Source organism: Erinaceus europaeus, chromosome 1 (genome assembly GCF_950295315.1).
Source record: "Erinaceus europaeus chromosome 1, mEriEur2.1, whole genome shotgun sequence".
NCBI classification, from domain to species: domain Eukaryota; kingdom Metazoa; phylum Chordata; class Mammalia; order Eulipotyphla; family Erinaceidae; genus Erinaceus; species Erinaceus europaeus.
Window position 1 is genome coordinate 148,953,655 of NC_080162.1, and position 19,467 is coordinate 148,973,121.

At 52.8% G+C, this 19,467-nt stretch overlaps 1 protein-coding gene across 4 annotated transcripts; it reads left to right on the forward strand.

Moving 5' to 3' along the window:
* Window positions 1–376: 376 nt before the first annotated feature.
* AMOTL2 (angiomotin like 2) lies at window positions 377–18,507 on the forward strand. Of its 4 annotated transcripts, none has more exons than XM_007521784.3 (10): window positions 378–612; window positions 2,875–3,621; window positions 6,409–6,697; window positions 7,559–7,703; window positions 7,971–8,063; window positions 11,423–11,718; window positions 13,378–13,685; window positions 14,295–14,512; window positions 15,990–16,151; window positions 17,136–18,507. In XM_007521784.3, the coding sequence occupies exons 2-10, from the start codon at window positions 2,921–2,923 to the stop codon at window positions 17,192–17,194; spliced, it is 2,271 nt and encodes a 756-aa protein (XP_007521846.2). In that variant the 5' UTR covers window positions 378–612; window positions 2,875–2,920; the 3' UTR covers window positions 17,195–18,507. The 4 variants fall into 4 exon arrangements, with proteins under 4 accessions (XP_060052891.1, XP_007521846.2, XP_060052889.1 ...); XM_060196906.1 differs by lacking the exon at window positions 378–612 and adding an exon at window positions 1,105–1,180; XM_060196907.1 differs by lacking the exon at window positions 378–612 and adding an exon at window positions 1,891–2,056.
* Window positions 18,508–19,467: the final 960 nt, after the last annotated feature.

Here is a 19,467-nt window from a genome sequence, read left to right on the forward strand (position 1 = left end):
TCACAGGGCAAAGAGAAAGGCTGGGGGGTAGGGAGGCTGGGGGGCTGGAATCAGGGGCCTAGGGACACTTTCTGCAGACTTCATGCACCCCACCCTGGCAACACCCAGCCTACTAAGCCACACTGCATGCACTGGAGCCATGAGCTCGCACAGGGGTTCGAGGCAGACGGCGCACGATAGGGGGCGCTAACGGGTCGGGCTGGTTTCATGGGACCCGTGGGGAGGGAGGGGGCTGATGTGGGCGGGGGGGGGGTGCGCGGTACTGGCCGGGGGAGCTGCGGGGGGGGGGGGGGGGAGAAGGCCTGCGCAGGGTTTGCAGCGCCGCCTCCCGGTAGGGAGGAGGAAGCGGGGAGGAGGGCCGGGCGGGCGGGTTGGAGGAGGCGGAGGGTGGAGGGGGCGGCGCGCCGCGAGGTTATTTGTGGTTCGCTTTGATCCCAAGGGGGAACCTGAAACTCTCACATTCCTGGCATAGCTACCGCCTCCAACACGGAGCCTGGAGCAGCGCGCTGGGGCCCGGGCGGCCAGAGCACAGCCGCCGCCGCAGAGAGCGCAGCTCCCGCGCCAGCCCCGCCGCCCGCGTCCGGGCCCCCCCAACACGCGTGGCCCGCAGCGGTAAGGGGGGCGCACGGAGCTCCGGAGCGCGCAGGGGGTGACGGCCTGCCCTCCCCGGAGCGGGGACCTGGCGAGCCCGCCTTCCCGGGGCGCCCTCTATGAATAACTCGGCGTGGGGGCTCTCCGCGGGGGAAGGGCGTCTAGAAGTCACTCGGGGACCTGGAATTGCGGGAGTGGGTAGGCTTTGGGGAAATTGGAGTGCAGGCTGCGAGTGGCAGGCGGGGAAGAGAGGCACAGGCCGCCCCTTCGAGGTCGGGCTGCAGTTGCCCAGGAGCTACCTCGGGGAACTTGGGGGGTGTAGGTGTCTGTCCTACATCGAAGCAGAGCATTCCTCTTTGTCTCACTTGGAAAGTCCTCTCGGGGCCACCGGGCTGGTGCTCACTTAGCTGGAATGCGGCGGGCAGGCCAGGCGCTGACGTCAGCGCGGGAGCATCTGGAAAACAAAGGCTGCTCGGGGAGGGGGCGGGGCTGCTCCAGGGGGGCTCCCAGGTCCGGGGATCGTGGGTTTCCCAGCCTGGGGGCGCTGGGGGACCCTCTGACTTAGACGCCTCTCCTCGGTTCCTTAGTGGTGCGTGCACCTGGGCAAAAGTTGGAGATGCCTGTTGGCTTAGAAAGAGGGGGTGCTTTCACGGACCTGGTGTGCTGGGGGGCCGGCCGGCTTGGGGAGAGGAGTGCAGAGTCTAGTAACATGCTCAGTTGAAAAAGGATGTGCTTTTGAGGGGCTTGACACGCATAAAGAGAGACTCCCGGAGGTGTCGCTTGCCCCCCGGGCACACTTAGTTGTTAGCGAAGGGTGTGACTGGAATCTGTCTTGGGGGCGGGGGAGATGCTTTTCCTTGGGCTTCAGCGGGAGTCTGCAGGCCGCAGATGAATTTAGGCAGCTCCCAGCGGAGACTCCTTTTGGCTTGACCGCTGGTAATTCTGGAGCCTTACATCCCGTTGGGTGGGGAGTGTGGGGCATGAGTGGGAGAATGGGTGCAGGGGTGCCCTCCCGCCGCAGTCTCTGGCACCCCCATCCTGGGCAGCTAGGAAGGAGAAGGGAGTGGATTGGGAATGGCGGCGCTGCCAGCCTGCCAAGCCCTAACTGGATTAGGGCACTGGGACTAGAGGCAGGGGGAGGAGCTGCATTCCTTCCCTCACTGCCCCCATGCTGCACACAGATCGTGGAGAGTGGAGATGGCGGGTGGTTCCTTGCCCCAATCCCTGGAGGAGACAGCAACCTTGCGGTCCCTGAGTTTTGGGGAGCCTCTGGGGGTGGGGGTGGGGGTCCATTTCTGGAGCCTCTAACCCCAGGTCCTTTCCTGCCAGGCTAATTTTGTCTTGGAGCACTGGTGAAGCAGCAGCTGTCAGGTTCCACCTAGCTGACCCACTGGCTCTGCTGGGCTGCACCTTGGGGTCTCACTTAACAGAACCATTGTCTGCTCTGCTGTATTCTCAAACCCAGGTGCCTTTTCTTCTTCCTGTTGGTCTGGCAGAGTAACTGCCAAGGTCATCCCACCATAAAGAAGGCTGAGGGGGGTGATGGGAGACCAGAGTGGTAAAGGGTATGACTTAGCTGGACTAACATAGCAAGATAGGCATGTTTCATTCTAGAAGGTTCAATAATTGCTCATCCAAGGCTTCTTCTTTCCAGTGGACATTCATCCCGGGCCCTGACCACCCTTGAACTGGGCTGCTCAGTGGTTAGATTGGACCTAGGCTTGCCTTGGAGTGGCCCATTAGGGATGTATGATGGGTGGCTGGTGGCTGTAGGAAGCTGTGGGTCCCAGTGAATGACCCTCTGGGTACTGTGGTCTTTGTCTAGATGTGGTGCATTTCCGTGAGTGTGATTGCCATGTTGTCACAGCAGGCCTTTGCCAGGGATGCAATGGCAGCCAGACTCCCATGGCCATTTCCTCTTTTAATCATCAGCTCCTTGTGGCAAGCATTAGTCTTTCTGTCTTTCCTTTTTTTTTTTTTTTTTTTGAGATTTGTTTGTGTGCTTTGCCAGAGCACTACTCAGCTCTAGCTTCTGCTGGAACTTTGAAACCCCAGGCATGAAAGTCTCTATGCATAACCATTATGCTGTCTCCCAAGCCCAGTCTATTTTTCTGATGGAAACATGGGCACCAAGATTAGGTAGCAGCACTATCATTGGCACCTAGGCTTAGGTGATGCCTGTCATCTTGCTCTGCCGGCACGCTTTGGACCAAGCTGTTGTGGGGAGTTCTCACCCCTTTCCCTTGGGCACCCACTGATGGCTCATCTTGCTCTCCTTTCCAGGTGCCACCAGCCACTGTTCAGACAAGTGTGTGGAAGTGGTGGCAGCATGAGAACATTGGAAGACTCCTCTGGGACAGTTCTGCACCGCCTCATCCAGGAGCAGCTACGCTATGGCAACCTGACTGAGACCCGCACGCTACTGGCCATTCAACAGCAGGCCCTGCGTGGAGGAGCTGGGGCTGCGGGCACTGGAAGTCCCCAGGTTTCCCTGGAAATCGCAGCCCCGGAAGACAGCCTCCAGCAGGCCACCAGGCAGGAGCCCCAGGGCCAGGAGCACCAGGCAGGAGAAAGCCACCTGGCAGAGAACCCCCTCTACCGCCTGTGCCCACAGCCAGGCAAGGGCGAGGAGCTGCCCACATACGAGGAGGCCAAGGCCCACTCCCAGTATTATGCAGCCCAGCAGGCAGGGTCCCGTGACCCCCGGGGGGCCTCCGGCAGCTCAAGGAGGCAGGATGAAGCCCTGCGGGAGCTGAGGCATGGCCATGTGCGCTCCCTGAGCGAGCGCCTCTTGCAGCTGTCCCTGGAAAGGAATGGGGCCCGAGCCCCCAGCCACATGAGCGCCTCCCACAGCTTCCCACAGCTGGCCCGGAGCCAGCGGGGCCCCACTACTGAGGGCCCAGAGCTCCGAGGACCTCCTCCTCAGTACCCCCACCCAGTGGGACTCCCAACGCATGAAGCTGGCCCAGTTGCCGGTGACCCTCGATACCGCCCCCGTGGGAGCCCTCATTTCCAGCAAGCAGAAGTCAGGTAACTGCAGCCAGGACCCCTGTCCCCCTGCCTAGCCCCAGTGGAAGGTGGTGATAGCCATTCCTTATGGAAGGGGAAGGGACACAGCCAAGACCACACCCTTGCTTTCCTGCAGAAATGGGTACCATTGTCACCTTGGCCATAGCTATCAAGGGCCTACACTTCCCAGGTGAATTACAGTGGGGACCAGAGGCTACGATTCAGAATGTCTTTTTCTAAGATTTACTCATGAGGGTTGGGGGAGGAGGAGAGAGAGAACCAGAATATCACTCTGCCACCTGCCATACCAGGGATTGAACTCAGGACTTTGTGCTTGGGAGTCCAGCCACTGCACCACCTCCTAGGCTGGGAAAAATGGCTTCTTTTTAATTTAATTTAACTTAATTTTTTTATTGATTTAATATTGATTTTCAAAGTTATAAGATAACAGGGGTATAATCCCACACCTTTTCCACCACCAGAGTTCTGCGTCCCCATTCCCTTCATTGGAAGCTGCAGTAGTTCTCCCAAGATCACAGATCATATATATTTGTCCATTTGAGAAAGGACTTCTTAAAGACAGGAGCTGGGAATCACTGAGAAGCTCATCTCAAGTTAAATGAGAAGCTGTTGAGAACCCCTTCTCTGGGTGAAATTATTATTTAATATTTATTTGTGAGAGAGAGAACCAGAGCATCACTCTAGCATATGCAGTGCCAGGGACTGAGCTTGGGACCTCATGCTTGAGGGTTTCATGTTTTAATCTTTTTTTTTAAATATTTATTTTATTTATTTATTCCCTTTTGTTGCCCTTGTTGTTTTATTGTTGTAGTTATTATTGTTGTTGTCGTTGTTAGATAGGACAGAGAGAAATGGAGAGAGGAGGGGAAGACAGAGAGGAGGAGAGAAAGATAGACACCTGCAGACCTGCTTCACCGCCTGTGAAGCGACTCCCCTGCAGGTGGGGAGCTGGGGTTCGAACCGGTATCCTTATTCTGGTCCTTGTGCTTTGTGCCACCTGTGTTTAACCCACTGCGCTACAGCCCGACTCAGCCCGACTCCCAGGTTTCATGTTTTATCTATTGAACTCCCTGGGGATTTTTCAAAGCAAATAGATGGTTCTCTTTTTAAAATCACTGATAGGTATACACAGCAGGAGGCAGGAAGGAGTGAATGGCCCTACACCAGATAGTTTGCAGAAATAGGGATTCCTAGAAAGGAAGGTTGTGCCCCAGGCCTCTCTCCTGACTTAGCACATTCTCCCAAGAAGAAGCTGACAGAGACCTGTAATAGCTCAAGAAACCAGTGCCATGCTTCTGGGTCTAGAAGCACCTCATGAACGGAGCCTTTACCCTACCTCCTGGCCCCCTTCCCCCCCATATCTCCCTCCTCAGCACTCCTTTGGGGAGAGTTCCAGAAGCTGAGTGCTGGTTTCTTGGGGGGGGGGGGGCGGCGGCGGCCGCATGAGCCTTGTTGAACCCTGTCAGGAAAAGATAATCTAGGGGTGAGGAAGTAGACTGCCTGAGAACAAAAAGGAGGGGGTGGGGCAGAGCCAATGTAAAGGGAAGGGAGACTATTCTTTCTGGGAGCTCAGTCATCCCCCAAGAATGCTGGTCTGTCTGTCTGTGCCCAGGATGTGGGGTCTAAAGGGTTGTGAAGCAACCCCAGGAATGCCCCACTGAGCAGTGTGGGGAGAGCTTGGACATTCCAGTGGAGCCTCTCTTGCCCCTCCATCCCCTTTGGCTGTTCAGATAAGAATCTTATGCTAGGACCTGCAGGCTGCCTGGGTCCTAGGTCTTTTTTTTTTAATATTTATTTTCCTTTTTGTTGGCCGTGTTTTATTGTTGTTATTGATGTCGTCATTGTTGGATAGGACAGAAAGAACTGGAGAGAGGGGGAGAGAAAGACAGACAGACACCTGCAGACCTGCTTCACCACCTGTGATGCGACTCCCCTGCATGTGGGGAGCCAGGGCCTCGAACCGGGATCCTTAGTTCTGTCCTGTGACAGAGACCCTGAGACTGGAGGCCCTAGAGAAGGAAGGGACATGACACTGGCATCAGGTGTGAAGGCCAGATTCTTGGTCCTGCTGTCTGTCTTGCCACTCTAATCCCAACAGCAGTCTTCTAAAAATGCATCTGGAGGTGGGGTGATGACACCCAAAATAGGTGTTGTAAAACAAATGTGTTGACAGACTTGGGGGTGTCTGTTGGGGCCCAGAGGCCTGGACACAGGGTGATGTACTCAGTCCTGACCAATGAGGCCTCCAAACTCCAAAAAAACCTTCTATTGATGTGAAGGGTTGAGTGTGTCCTTTTTTAAAAAAAGAGATTTATTTCAAAGATTTCATTTATTTATTAGTGAAGAGACAGGCAAGGAGAAAAAACCAGAGTATCACTCTTAATACATGTACTGCTGGGGATTGAACTTTGGATCTCGTGCTTGAGATTCTGGTGTTTTCTTTTCTTTTTAATTAATTTACTTATAAAGGGGAGAGAGCTTTTTATAGAGAAAACCAGAGCATCACTCTGGCACAGGTGATTGAACTTGGGACTGCATGCTCTTAAGCTCAACACTGTGTGCCTCCTCCTGGGCTGAGTTAAGGATGTTTTATATAAGCCCAAATACTTAGGAAACTCAGGGTTGCTCGGACTGGTCCCTGGCCTAAATGCCATGCAACACTGCCCCTCCTTTGGATCTTGAGGGTCTTGGGGACACCTTGTGTGAGAGGCCTTCTCCAGTGGCTCAGCCTAATCCTGCTGAGGGTGAGGACCTGCAGGCTCTGAGCACCGTCTCTTTTGTCCCCAGGATCCTGCAGGCCCAGGTGCCACCCGTGTTCCTCCAGCAGCAGCAGTATCACTACCTGCAGCCGTCCCAGGAGCACCCCCCACCGCTGCACACCACTGCTCTGGCCCACGGCCCCCTGGGCTCCTTCAGCCCACCCGGAGTGGAGGGGACAGCCAATGCACAGCCAGGCAGCAGCCACCTGGCCCAGGTGGAGGTGGTGTTGAGAGAGAATGCCAGGCTGCAGAGGGACAACGAGAGGCTGCAGAGGGAGCTGGAGAGCTCAGCTGAGAAGGCCAGCCGCATTGAAAAGGTAGGCCCTAGTGAGGCCTCCAAGACAGGATAGGGGCATGGGGGTGGACTGAGGGGCCTTCTCAATGCCCCCTCCCTGGCTCACTCCAGACAGCTGGGGGGTAGCCAGAGCCTGCAGGCCTGGGGCCGGCCAGTGAGGATTAGAAAGAGCCCATTCAGCAGTGCCTTGCAAGCTCGCACCCTTCCTGAGCACACCCCCTCCTGCTGACACCTCCCACAGAGAGTCCTTTGTGTCCCCCACACAACAGCCTGTCTGTTCCAGGCCAGCCCTGGCCAAAGAGAAGGCCCCTCCCACTGAGTGGCTCACTGGAATGGCAGGAGCACGTGCAGAACCTGCCAGCCGCCAAGTGGGAGGGGCCCAGGGCCAGGCCTAGAGGATAGCAGGGAACAGAGGCCAGCCCAGGCTGGCTTCTATAGGGAAGGTTTGCATTCAGCCTTAGCAGGTGGCCTGGGGCCAAATGGTCTCTGATTTCTCTTTTCTTTTTCTTCGGTTATTTATTTATGTGCTCATTAGGGAGAGAACCAGAGCATCACTCTGGCACATGTAATGCTGGAGGTCAAACTCAGGACATCATGCTGGAGAGTCCAGTGCCCTATCCACTGAGTCATCTCCCAGCTGCTGGGCTGAAGGCAGGCAAGAGTATAATGAACTCTTCTTTCTAAATGACGGATACCAGAATAGAGCACCTGTCCTTGGGTATCTGGTCCTGGGACAGTTGGGACCTTGGCTCACTAGTTTCAGCAAAGGCCTTGAGAGCTTAGCCCTTAACCTTTCCTGGTGGAACATAATACACCAGCCTAGATTTCGGGGGTGACCTAGTGCTTTGCCCATGCCTTCAGCTCTGCCCTCTGCCCCTTGCAGCTGGAGAGTGAGATCCAGCGGCTCTCTGAGGCTCATGAGGGCCTGACCCTAGCCTCATCCAAACGAGAAGCCCTGGAGAAGACCATGCGCAACAAGCTGGACAGTGAAATGAGGAGGCTGCAGGATTTCAACCGAGACCTTCGAGGTGAGTGCAGGGCACTGGTCGCAGGGGCCTGGGCATCGGGTTCAGAATCTTTGTGTTCCACTAAGTGACTAAAGGGACCATGCTGATGGAAAGCTGTCCTGGCCCTCAGACCCCTCTCAGACCCTTCCTTGGGGTGTCTGGCCAAGGTGTCTTCCTCTTTAAGTCCCAAACTCAACTAGGTGGGTTTCCATGTGCCCTCCCCCCCCCCCCCCGCCCCGTAACACACACATACTACACCTCCTGAAAAACATCCTTCCTTTGAAACAGAGAGACTGGAGTCTGCAAACCGCCGCCTGGCCAGCAAGACGCAGGAGGCACAGGCAGGCAGTCAGGACACAGTGTCCAAGCTGCTCGCTCAGAGTGAGTAGGGGTCGGATTTGGGAGCCCTCAGAAGTGTGGGAGGAGAGAGGGTTGGGGTTCCTTGTCATAACAGCACTCTGTGTGCCTCCCAGCTGTATGCATGCATGCTAGTCACTCCCAAAGGGTCTGTATGTACTGAGGAGATGAGCAGATGTCAGGAGACATCTGAAGGGGTCAGTGATGCACTGGACTGGTGCTGGCCATGGGATGCACTGAGCAATGGGAGAGACAGATGACCCTGGAGACAAGTATGAGAAAGAGAAAAAAGGCTGCTTTTCTCAGGGAATTCCAGGCAACAGAGATTGGGGATGCCCCATGAAATACAAGAAGCATGGAGAAGCTGGACTACATTAAGGTTGTCCTGTGAAGGTACCTGCAGACAGCCAAGAATGTGTTCCTACAGCTTATAACCTGCTGTCTTTATTTTTATTTTTGCCCCCAGTGTTGTCACTGGGGCTCAGTGCCTATATAATCCCACCACTCCTGGTAGATTCTTTCTTTTTGATTCTTTTCTTTTAGATAAGTGGAACTCAGGGAGGGAGAGAAGCAAGCAGTAAGAAAAGGAGAGACACCAAAGCACTGCTCCAGCCACTCATGAAGCTTTCCCTGCAGTGGCAGGGAGCTCAAACCTGAGACTTAGTGGAGTGCACACTCTTCCCAGTGGGCTGTTCCTAGCCCCCAAGAACTTGAGAGTTTTCCTTAAAGGGGGTGGTCATCTCTAACCTTGAACAACAAATGAGGTCATGAGAGATCTATCCATTCACTCATTCCCATACTCATCATTAGCTGAACTGTGCTGAGCACCTAGCCTTAGAAAGTAGTGACTGGGTAGTCTGGGAGGTAGCACTGGGAGGTCTGGATAAAGCATTTGACTCTCAAGCATCAAGTCCTGAATTTGGACCCTGGCAGCACATGTACCAGAGTGAAGTCTGATTCTTTCTCTCTCCTTCTGTCTTTCTCATTAATAAATAAATTAAATATTAAAGAAGAAGAAGAAAGTAGTGAAGGTGGGGCAGGTGATGGTGTAACTGGTTGAGCACACGTGTTACAGTGCACAAGGACCTGGGTTCAAGCCCCTGGTCCCCACCTGCAGGAGGAAAGCTTCACAAGTGGTGAGGCAGGACTTATAGGTGTCTCTCTGCCTCTCTCCCACCCACCCCCCCTCTATATGTGTGTGTGTGTGTGTCCCTTCCTCAATTTTTGGCTGTCTCTATCCAATAAATAGATAAAGATAATAAAAGGAAGAAAGAAGTGACTTGTTGGGAAGACAGCATAATGAGTGGCTCTGCAAAGAGATTTTTATACCTGAGGCCTGGCTGTCCCAGGTTCAATTCACAGCACCACAATAAGCCAGAGCTGAGCATGCTCTGGTCAGCCCCCCTTCTCTCAAAGTAAAAATTTAAAAGTATATATTTTTAAGAGAAAGTAGTGATTAGGAGGTCCTAGGTGGAGTGAGAAAGGGGCTCTGTGGGATGGCTGGGGTGTGGAGAAGGGGACCCCCTAGGAGGAAGCACCTGGAAGAGCCAGGTGGAGGTGTTTGCAGGTGCACTCAGCAGCAGGCACAGGCGCACAGTGCAGAGAGAGGCAGTTCCCCCTGTGTACTCTGCCTACTGTGTACTTTGTACTGCAGTGATGTTTTGGGATGGGGGTGGGAGTTCTCTGCTGGCAGGTAAGGGAGCCCTTGGTGATTTTGAGGGGGTCAGCTGCTGAGAGAAGGCAGAATGAGGGTGTCTTGCAGAAGAAGGCAGACTTGGGGGCCCTGGTTACTAGAGAGAAGTTCCCTGGGCTGGTTACTGGGAGCCAGCAGAGGAGGGGTACAAGAAGGGAGGCCTCCTGGAGGTGTTTCCGCTCCCTGGGGAGCATTGGGCTGTTCTTGGCTCTGCACTGGAGCCATTAATCTGGCTGCAGGCTGACCTGGATGCCTGGCATTCCAGAGCCATTCCTGGCTGTTCCAGGCTGTTCTGCTACCAGCCCTCCCCCCCACCGCTCCTCCCCTGCTGGCCTGGCGCCTTCCAGCTTGGCTCTGGAGGGGAGAGTGGAGACAGAGAGGCTGGGGCATGCCAGTGGGGGGCAAGCAAGCATAGCAGTCCCCCTGCCCACCCCCACTCCACCCCCCCTCACCAAGCTCCCATTGACCAGCCCAGGGCCTGAACCTCTCGGGTCCTAAGCAGCCCCTCCTTACTCCATAATAGTTGTTGGGAAACCAGAATTCCCAGGTCAGTCAGCACTGGTAGGGAAGTGCAATCATTATTGCCACCTGTTTGTCCTGCCAGCCTAGCTATGCACATCTCCAGATCTGAGGCCTGGTTCTCGCACTTCTATTCAGAACACCTAAGGTTCAGTTGTTTGGTTCAAGCTTTTGAGAGTTGGTTGGCCTGACTGTATGGAGAGGGACTCAGCAGATAGTGAAATTAATTAACACAGTGGCTTATAAATTATAGTAGTATGGACTAGGTGAATAAAGCATTGGATTCTCAAGCGTGAGGTTCAGAGTTCAATCTCGGTCATCACATGTGCCTGAATGATGCTCTTGTTCTCTCTTTTCTCATAAATAAATGTTTTTTTTTTTAAGTTACCATAATAGGGTCTGGGAGATAGCTTACCAGTACAACTTTTCCATGATGAGGACCTGGCTTCTAGCCTCTAGGGACCAAATGGAAGCACCATGCAAAGGGAAAGCTTCACAAGCAATGCTCTGGTGTCTCTCTCTTCACTTTCTCTCTGCCACTGAGCACTGCTCAGCTCTGGCTTTTGGTGGTATTAGGGTTTGAACCTGGGACTTCAGAACCTCAGGTATGAGAATCTTTTGCATAACCAATATGCTATCTCTCAGTCCTTCTCCTCTCTGTCACTTTCTATCTTAAAAGAGAGTCTGCTTGCTGGGAGTGGTGGAGTCATGCAGGCATGAAGCCCCAGCAAAAACTCTTGTGGAAAAAAAAGTAAAAAAGTGAAAGTAAGGTTAGCTAGAACCTGTAATCTTTAGATCACAGTCATTTTCATTATGCCGCAAAGGGGCATTGCTTTTGGGAAGTGGTTGTCCACATTGGTGGAATAAAGAAGTAACACCAAACTAGGGGGCCCTGGTTTTGCAGAATGAACCCAATGGAGGCAGCTTCACACCCTGGAAGCAGCCTGTTCCTCTGGAGCCAGGCTTGGGTTTTTTGCGGTGGCAGCGACTGTTTCCTCCGGTATAAAAGGGGAACACAGACTGGAGGGTGGGAACACAGACTGTGGTGTCTTATTATGGGAATGAGGGGTGCAGGTACAGCAGATGCTAGTTCTCTCTGCCCACCTTCTTGGACCCCAGGGACCCTTCAGGGTGGTTGCCTGGCTGACCGCACCCCCGTTCCTCCCTGCAGACTACGAGCAGCAGCAGGAACAGGAGAAGCTGGAGCGCGAGGTGGCGCTGCTGCGCGGTGCCATAGAAGACCAGCGGCGACGCGCTGAGCTGCTGGAGCAGGCGCTGGGCAGCGCGCAAGGCCGGGCGGCCCGCGCTGAGGAGGAGTTGCGCAGGAAGCAGGCGTACGTGGACAAGGTGGAGCGGCTGCAGCAGGCGCTCGGTCAGCTGCAGGCCGCCTGCGAAAAGCGCGAGCAGCTGGAGCTGCGCCTACGAACGCGCCTGGAGCAGGAACTCAAGGCCCTGCGTGCGCAGCAGGTGAGTGGACATGGATGGCGGTGCAGGGGTGGGGCACGACCGCATCCAGGAGCCCGTGCAAAGATTGGGCCTCCGTCCCCTGGTTGGATGGGGTGATGTCTGACCAGCCCTCCAACCTGAATAGGATTCAGCCACATGGTCATGTACCAGCACTACAGGGAAGTGGAGGGAGGGGGACAGTGCTTGGGCTTCTATCCACAGCAGGAGGTGCCATTATTTATGAGAGACAGGAAAGAGAGTACTAAGGGCCTGGTGGTAGTGCACCCGGTTAAGCGCACATATCCCATCGCTGTGATCAAGGACCTGGGTTCAAGCCCCTGCTCCCCACTTACATTGCAGGGGATGATTTATGAGTGGTGAAGCAGGTCTGTGGGTGTCTCTCTCCCCTCCCCTCAGTTTCTCTCTGTCCTATCAAAATTTTAAAAAGAAAGAGAGAGGGGCAAGGAAGATAGCATAATGGCTATCGGAGAGACTTATATCTGAGGCTTCAACACCCATACCACCATAAGCCAGTGCTGAGCAGTGCTCTGGTAAACAAACAAACAAAGAAACAGTACCGCTCTGGCCCATGTTATTCTAAGGATGGAACTCAACCTGTTTGACAATCCAGAGCTTTAGCCACCACGTTGGTCCTGACATCCTTTGACTTTAGAGAATAGAGGTAGAAATAGAACACTACTGGGCTCTTCTGTGGCTCCCTAGGATCAAGAGGAAAGATGGAGCCCTGGAAGTGGTTCAGTAGATAAAGAGCTGGGATCTCAAACATGAGGTCCTGAGTTTGATCCATGTGCTAGAATGATGCTCTGCTTCTCTCTTTCAAATAAACAAGTAAATCAAAGAAAGAAAGAGGAATGGTCACTCAGATACTGAGGTGTTTTTTTAAAATATTTATTTATTCCCTTTTGTTGCCCTTTTTTATTGTTGTAGTTATTATTGTCGTTGTTGTTGGATAGGACAGAGAGAAATGGAGAGAGATGGGGGAGTCAGAGAGGGAGAGAGAAAGACACCTGCAGACCTGCTTCACTGCCTGTGAAGCGAGTCCCCTGCAGGTGGGGAGCCGGGGGCTTGAACCAGGATCCTTATGCTGGTCCTTGCGCTTTGTGCCACTTGCACTTAACCCGCTGCGCTACCGCCCAACTCCCAGATCCTGAGTTTTTATCCTCACCATGAAATAACCCTGGTGTTAACAAACCAGACAGAGTTCTCTCTCCACTCCCTACCTGAGCATCCTCGCAGAGGGAGGACAACTAGAAAGAGAGCAAGAACATGCAATGCTGGGGATTGAACTTGGGACCTCAGGTTGACCAGTCTAGTGCTATAGTGATTGCATCACCTTCAGGTCACACTCCTAGGTTAATTATAACTAGTGTTCCTTTCCCATTTGGCAGGATAATACATAAAGTCACCTAGGCAAAGACAGACCTGGTCTCCCCAATGCTCCTGGCCACAGGATTCAGGGCAGGAGTGTGAGGACCCCTGGGACAGTGTGCCAAGAAGGGCTGAATTCTACCCCCACCCCACTCCCCAGCAGTTAATTGGCAAGGTGAATTGAAGGTTATGATAACAGGGGCTGGAAGATAACTCACCTTGTTAGAGCACCTACCTTACCTGTAGCCACCACCCTCCACCTCTGACCGCACATGCTTCTCGCTCCTTCAGAGGCAGACAGGCCCCTGCGGTGGTGGCAGTGGCAGCAGTGGGTCCCCAGAGCTCAGTGCCTTGCGGCTATCAGAGCAGCTTCGGGAGAAGGAGGAGCAGATCCTAGCGCTGGAAGCTGACATGACCAAGTGGGAGCAGAAGTACCTGGAAGAGCGTGCCATGAGACAGTTTGCCATGGATGCAGCTGCCACGGCCGCCGCCCAGCGAGACACCACCCTCATCCGCCACTCCCCCCAGCCCTCGCCCAGCAGCAGCTTTAACGAGGGCCTGCTTACCAGCGGCCACAGGCACCAGGAGATGGAGAACAGGTATGTCACTGCCTGGCTCCTGTGAGGTCCCTAACTCCTGAGCTGGCCCCATGCAGCTGGCATGCCAAGCACCCTCTGCATGTTCCTCTCAAGGGACAGCAGCTGGGTCCCCAGACCATGGAGGTGTTGGGCACTGGCCACTGCTCTGCACCCCTGCTTTGCTTGTCCCTCTCCCCATGCAAGTCAGAGTCAGACTTCCACCTGAGTTTTCATCATTGTACCTTCTACAAACTACATGGACCAGACCCCTGCCTGCGGGCTGGGGAGAGGGCTGTAGCTTCTTCCCAAAAGCCATCTCAAAGGTCCCGCCAGAGTTCAGTTTGACCTGTTGGACCCCAAAATACAGGAACATGGACTGAGGTGTTGCTCCCCACAGCAGGGTTGTGTCATGGGCATCAGATGACCCCACCCCTATATGGTCACTCGCTAGTGTCAGACCAACCCCAGGCCTCACACCCTAGTAGTGTTCAAAGCATCCAACTAAAGCTCTGTGATAACAATGTGATGCACCCCTCTCCCTCAAGATAAGAGGACCCCACCCCTTGGCTGTAAGGAGCTGGGAAGGATGGCAGAGGCTACCGGGTCTGATGCCACAGTTTCTCCCCACAGGTTAAAGGTGCTACATGCCCAGATCCTGGAGAAGGACGCAGTGATCAAGGTGCTTCAGCAACGCTCCAGGAAGGACCCTGGCAAGGCCACCCAGGGCTCCCTACGGCCTGCCAAGTCTGTGCCATCCCTCTTTGCTGCAGCAGGGGCCGGGACCCAGAGCTGGCAAGGGCTCTCCTCTAGGGAGCAGCAAGTGGACACCCCTGCCCGGCTGGCTGCAGGTGAGCAGTGGCTAGGACTAGGGTACTTGCTGTCAGGCGTGCTCTCCCAGACTGAGTCTCCCTGAAGCCAGGGCTTCCTGATCACTGGCTCCAGAGACCCCATAACTGTTTCACCAGAGACATTGTACTATAACCCCATATTTCTGTATGTTCCACCACCCAAGTCCCAGATGTCACAGGCATTCTAATGTCCTGGTGTGTGTTTGTGTGTGTGTTAACATGATAAAGAGGTAGAAAAAAAAGAGACAGAGCCAGCAACACTCTGGCGTAAGTGACGGCAAAGATCACACTTGGGATCTCACACACTCAAGTTTATTACTTTACCCACTATCTCCTCCTGAGCCGAGTCCTGCTAGTTGTCTTTTTTTTTTTACCAGATCACTGGTTCAGCTCTGGCTTATAGTGGTGCGGGGGGTTGAACCTGGGACTTTGGAGCCTCCGGCATGAGAGTCTCTTGGCATAACTACTGCCCATCCTGCTAGGTTTTTTTTGCCTCCAGGGTTATTGCTGGGGCTCAGTACCTACACTACAAATCCACTGCTCCTGGAGGCCAATTTTTTTCCTTTTGTTCCCCTTGTTGTTTATCGTTGTTGTTACTATTATTGTTGTTATTGCTGTTGTTCTTGTTGGATAGGACAGAGAAATCGAGAGAGGAGGGGGAGACAGAGATGGGGAGAGAAAGATAGACACCTATAGACTAGCTTCACCACTCGTGAAGTGACCCCCCTGCAGGTGGGAAGCTGGGGGCTTGAACCAGGATCCTTAAAACAGTCCTTGCGCTTTGCACCACATGTGCTTAACCCACCGTGCTACCGCCCGGCCACCCATCCTGCTAGTTTTAAGAGTTAATCTGCAGGACTGGGGAGGTAGTCTAGTGGCTCTGCAAAAAAGGCTTTCATGCCTATGACACTGAAGGTCTCAGGTTTGATTCCTTAGCACCACCATAAACCAAGATGAGCAATACCTTAGTGAAAAATAAAAGAAGAAGAAGAAGAAGAAGAAGAAGAAGAAGAAGAAGAAGAAGAAGAAGAAGAAGAAGAAGAAGAAGCAGCAGCAGCTAATCTACAAAGATAGATTATCGCTCAGTCTTTGGACACCAGGATTAGTGTCCTGCTAGTCATTGTCATTTGGAGGCAGAAACACTTTTTTGTGTTTGTATGTGTATGTACACATGCATGTGTGTGTAACTGGGGCCTCGTACATACACTAAGGCATGAGTCATATGAATGAGCCCTAGTCATTCAGATAGATAGCCAGTGATAGAGGGAGAGATATATTACTGGGCCTCGAACCCAGGGCTCACACAAGGCAGGGCACATGCCCTACTTATGGAGTTATCTATCTGGCCTTTAGAAGCAATGAGTCCTCCTAGAAGTTCTTCCTGGTCAAGAGGTCATCCTGCCTGGTGACCCTGGTTAATATGACCCAGTTAATATGAGGTGAGAAGGCAGTAACCACCAACCTCCTGCCTTTCCAGCACTCAGGAACCCTGTAGAAGAGCCCCCGCCCACAGCCCTGCTTCCCACCCACACCAAACATGGGAGCACCCAGACGGATACCCCCCCAGAAAGTGCTGTTGGCCTCCCACTAGAAGCTGATGGTGTGGGTTGCAGTAGTAGCCAAAGGATGGCCTCTCTGGGTAAGTGCCTCACTTCCCTGGGTGTGCTGGGGTGTGGGCTGGAGCACTAGCGCCCTTTCTCCAGTCCCCTCTGGTTCTTTTGTCCACATCATGTGACAAGGGAACGGGCCAGCAGATGCATCACTGGGACACTGTAGCTCCCCTTTCTGATCTTCTTGCATAGTTCACTCACAACTGAAACAGTTAACATGCCCAGTTTCAAACCCAACCTCCACTGCACGGGAGGAAGCTTCAGTGCTATGATGTCTTTCCCCCTCTCTGCCCCCATCTCTCTTTCTGTCTGAAAATGTCAGCTGGGAGTGGTGAAGCCCCCGAGACAACAAAAATAAAAATAGCTGAGATAATGGAGCTTGGGGAGCTATGCTGGTGGCATTCTCAGACTTTGAAGACTCTAAGAAAGAATTCGGGAAGGAGAAATTTGAGAAGATGCCTTTTTTTTTCTTCTCCTTTTTCTCTTAGCCTTTGCATATTTTCCTGGGCCTCTGGGCTCTCCAAACCACAGGCATGTGAAGAATGTTGCAGCCTGCCTGCCTGCCTGCCTCCCTGGGGCCCTCCCCACCCCTATTCTGCCACTAGTTAGTGATACATAACTTCCACAGATGAGGACTCCCAAGGCCTGGATGGGAGACAGAGTGGGCAGAAGGCTGTGCTTCCCCAGCCAGGTTGTGGGTACCTGAGTGGCCCATAAAGAAAGCTCACATGGGGGTCGAGTGTTGCAGGAGTCTGCTGGTTTCTGTAAGAAAAGTCACATGGGACAGAGAGTGGTGAGTCAGCAAAATAGCTCACCTGAACAGTGCACTGCTTTGCCATGTGGGTGACTTACGTTTGAGCCCAGAGCCCACCACATTGAAGGAAACTTCTGTGCTGTGGTTTCTTTCATTCTCTTTCTCTGTTTCGCTATCTCTATCTTAATATAATGATAGTGATAATGACAATAAGAAATGGCTGGACTTAAAAGAGTGGCATGTCCTTGTTTCTTTGCAGACTCTGGGGCCACATCCCGAGTGCAGGACTTGGCAGACATGGTGGAGATACTGATCTGAAGGAAGCAGGAGGTGCCCTGGACACCCCAGGCCAGGCCCTGCTCGCCAAGGCCACTCCAGCACTGCTCCCCCACTTAAGAAGGACAGTGCAAGGGAGAAGGACGCCATTTGGATACCTGTACCCCAAAGACCCTGTTTCTGGGTCCAAGTTCCTTGAGGCCCCACAGAGGATGAGAATGAGGAATTGGCCTGAGACGTGCTTTGTCCTAGCAGACAGCTGAGAAGCAGATGAGACCCTCTTAACTCATGCATCTGACTCCTAGGCAGGGAAGGGAGGCAAGAATGTGTCTGACAAGAATGAGGTCTGACTTCTAAGGACTCCTCTGAGCACTAGGCAAGCTGGCTTGGTGATCCAGTGTGGCCCACCTCTTGTTCCTCAGCTCCTTGCTGCCTCCCAAGGAGTATCTGAGAAGTGACTGTTGAGGGCTGGCACCCAGCAGAAGCCCCAGCCTTGCCTTCTCACGTGGAGTGGACATGGGTTCCTTTCTGGGGAGCCAAAGCCAAGGCACACACACCATTCCAGCTCGAGGGCCTGGGATTTGGATGCTGGCTGGTCCACAGGTGACCAGCCATCTCTCCCTCTTGTTTGAAATGCCCGTGGGGCAGCCTCTTGAAATAGCTCCACAGTTTTCTTTCCCCAGGACATCCTGTCACTTTGGTGGTGAACTCTGAGCCAGTCTAAATGAGCCCCCCTCCCTCCCATGGATGTCTGCTGAGGCAGACCTCCCAGCACCGGTTCTCTTGAAGGAGAAGATCTCTTTTGTCACGGTGTCTTGGTTCCCGACCTGGAGGGCTCAGAGCCACCACGCTCCTGAGTATGAATCGCTGAGCTGCCTGATGAGACTCTGAATGGTGCCCTCCCTATAGAGTGGGCCCCAGAGGCTGGTTCCTCATGCTCTCCATGCCCGGTGCCCCAGGCAGGGCCATTACTTCCAGGGCAGGGGGGGGGGGACACCCAGGGTCCAGCCTGCCAACAGCCGTGACTTTGACCTCTGGTCTTAAAGACTCCCCCAATTTAGCCCCAGCGGTGACTAGCGGGCTTGAGTTGTTTGTCTCAACTGTTTTCAGTTCTTTAATCTTTGTGTGTGTGTATTTTTTTAAGGTTCTGTATGTGTTCATCTTTTATCTTTCCTTTCTGGACATTAGCATTTGCTGGACAATTGCATATTTTTTTAAACTCACATCCCGTACCCCCAACCTTCTTGGAAGCTGAACAATACATTTGGTTCATGTGCATTGTTTACAAAGCAAAAAAAGAGAAAGAAAAAGGGAAAAAAAAAAAGGGGGGGAAAGGTAAAAAAAAAAAAAATATTGTGAAAGAAAAAAGCAATTTAATATATTTTGGATGGATATTTGGTGTTTCTTTTTAAAGTATTTTGTGCTGTGAACGTTTTCTGCCAAAGACCATAATGTTTGTCATGTATGTTTTAAGTTATCGTGAATATTTAAAGTGTAAACATAGCTGTTTTGTTATGCCACCCTGTATCAGGACTGCTGCTGCATTCCACTGGGTATAATGGTATTTTAATAAAAAAATAAAAAAACATAATTGAAGTGGTCCCTTGCATGGATGTGTGAGCGGCAGCATGAGGCAGGGAAGGAGAGAGGAGGCACCTGTGCATCTTGTGGGTTTAGGGTTGTTTGTTTTTGTTTTGGCTCCATGGTTATCACTGGCCCTTGGTGCCTGCATGAAGAATCCACTCCTGGAATCCATCTCCCCCTTTTCTTCTTTCCTTTTGTTGGTAGAGACAGAAACTGAGAGGGAAGATGGAGTAGGTGAGAAACCTGCAGCACTGCTTCATTTGTAAAGCTTCCTCCCTGCAGCTGAGGACTGTAGGCTTGAACCCATGTCCTTATACATGGTAAAGTGTAAATGAGTGTATCACTGCCCCGCCCCTAAGCTTGGCTTGTAAATGCTTGCTACAACCAGCCAGCTCAGGGTCACTGTCCTTTCTCACCCACAAGGAGAGAAGAATATCTGTGTCCCCAATGTTGGGTACAGGTGCAAGGTTAGACTCTGAGAACCTAGGAGAAGTTGTGAGGATCTCATAAGATTGAACTAGAGGGCTGGAATGAAGCCATAATTGGTATTCTTCCCAATTAAATTATTTATGTGTTCCCTTTTGTTGCCCTTTTTTTTAATTGTTGTAGTTGTTATTGATGTCATTATTATTGGATAGGACAGAGAAATGGAGAGAGAAGGGGAAGATAGAGGGGGAGAGAAAGACAGACACCTACAGACCTGCTTTATTACCTGTGAAGCAACTCCCTTG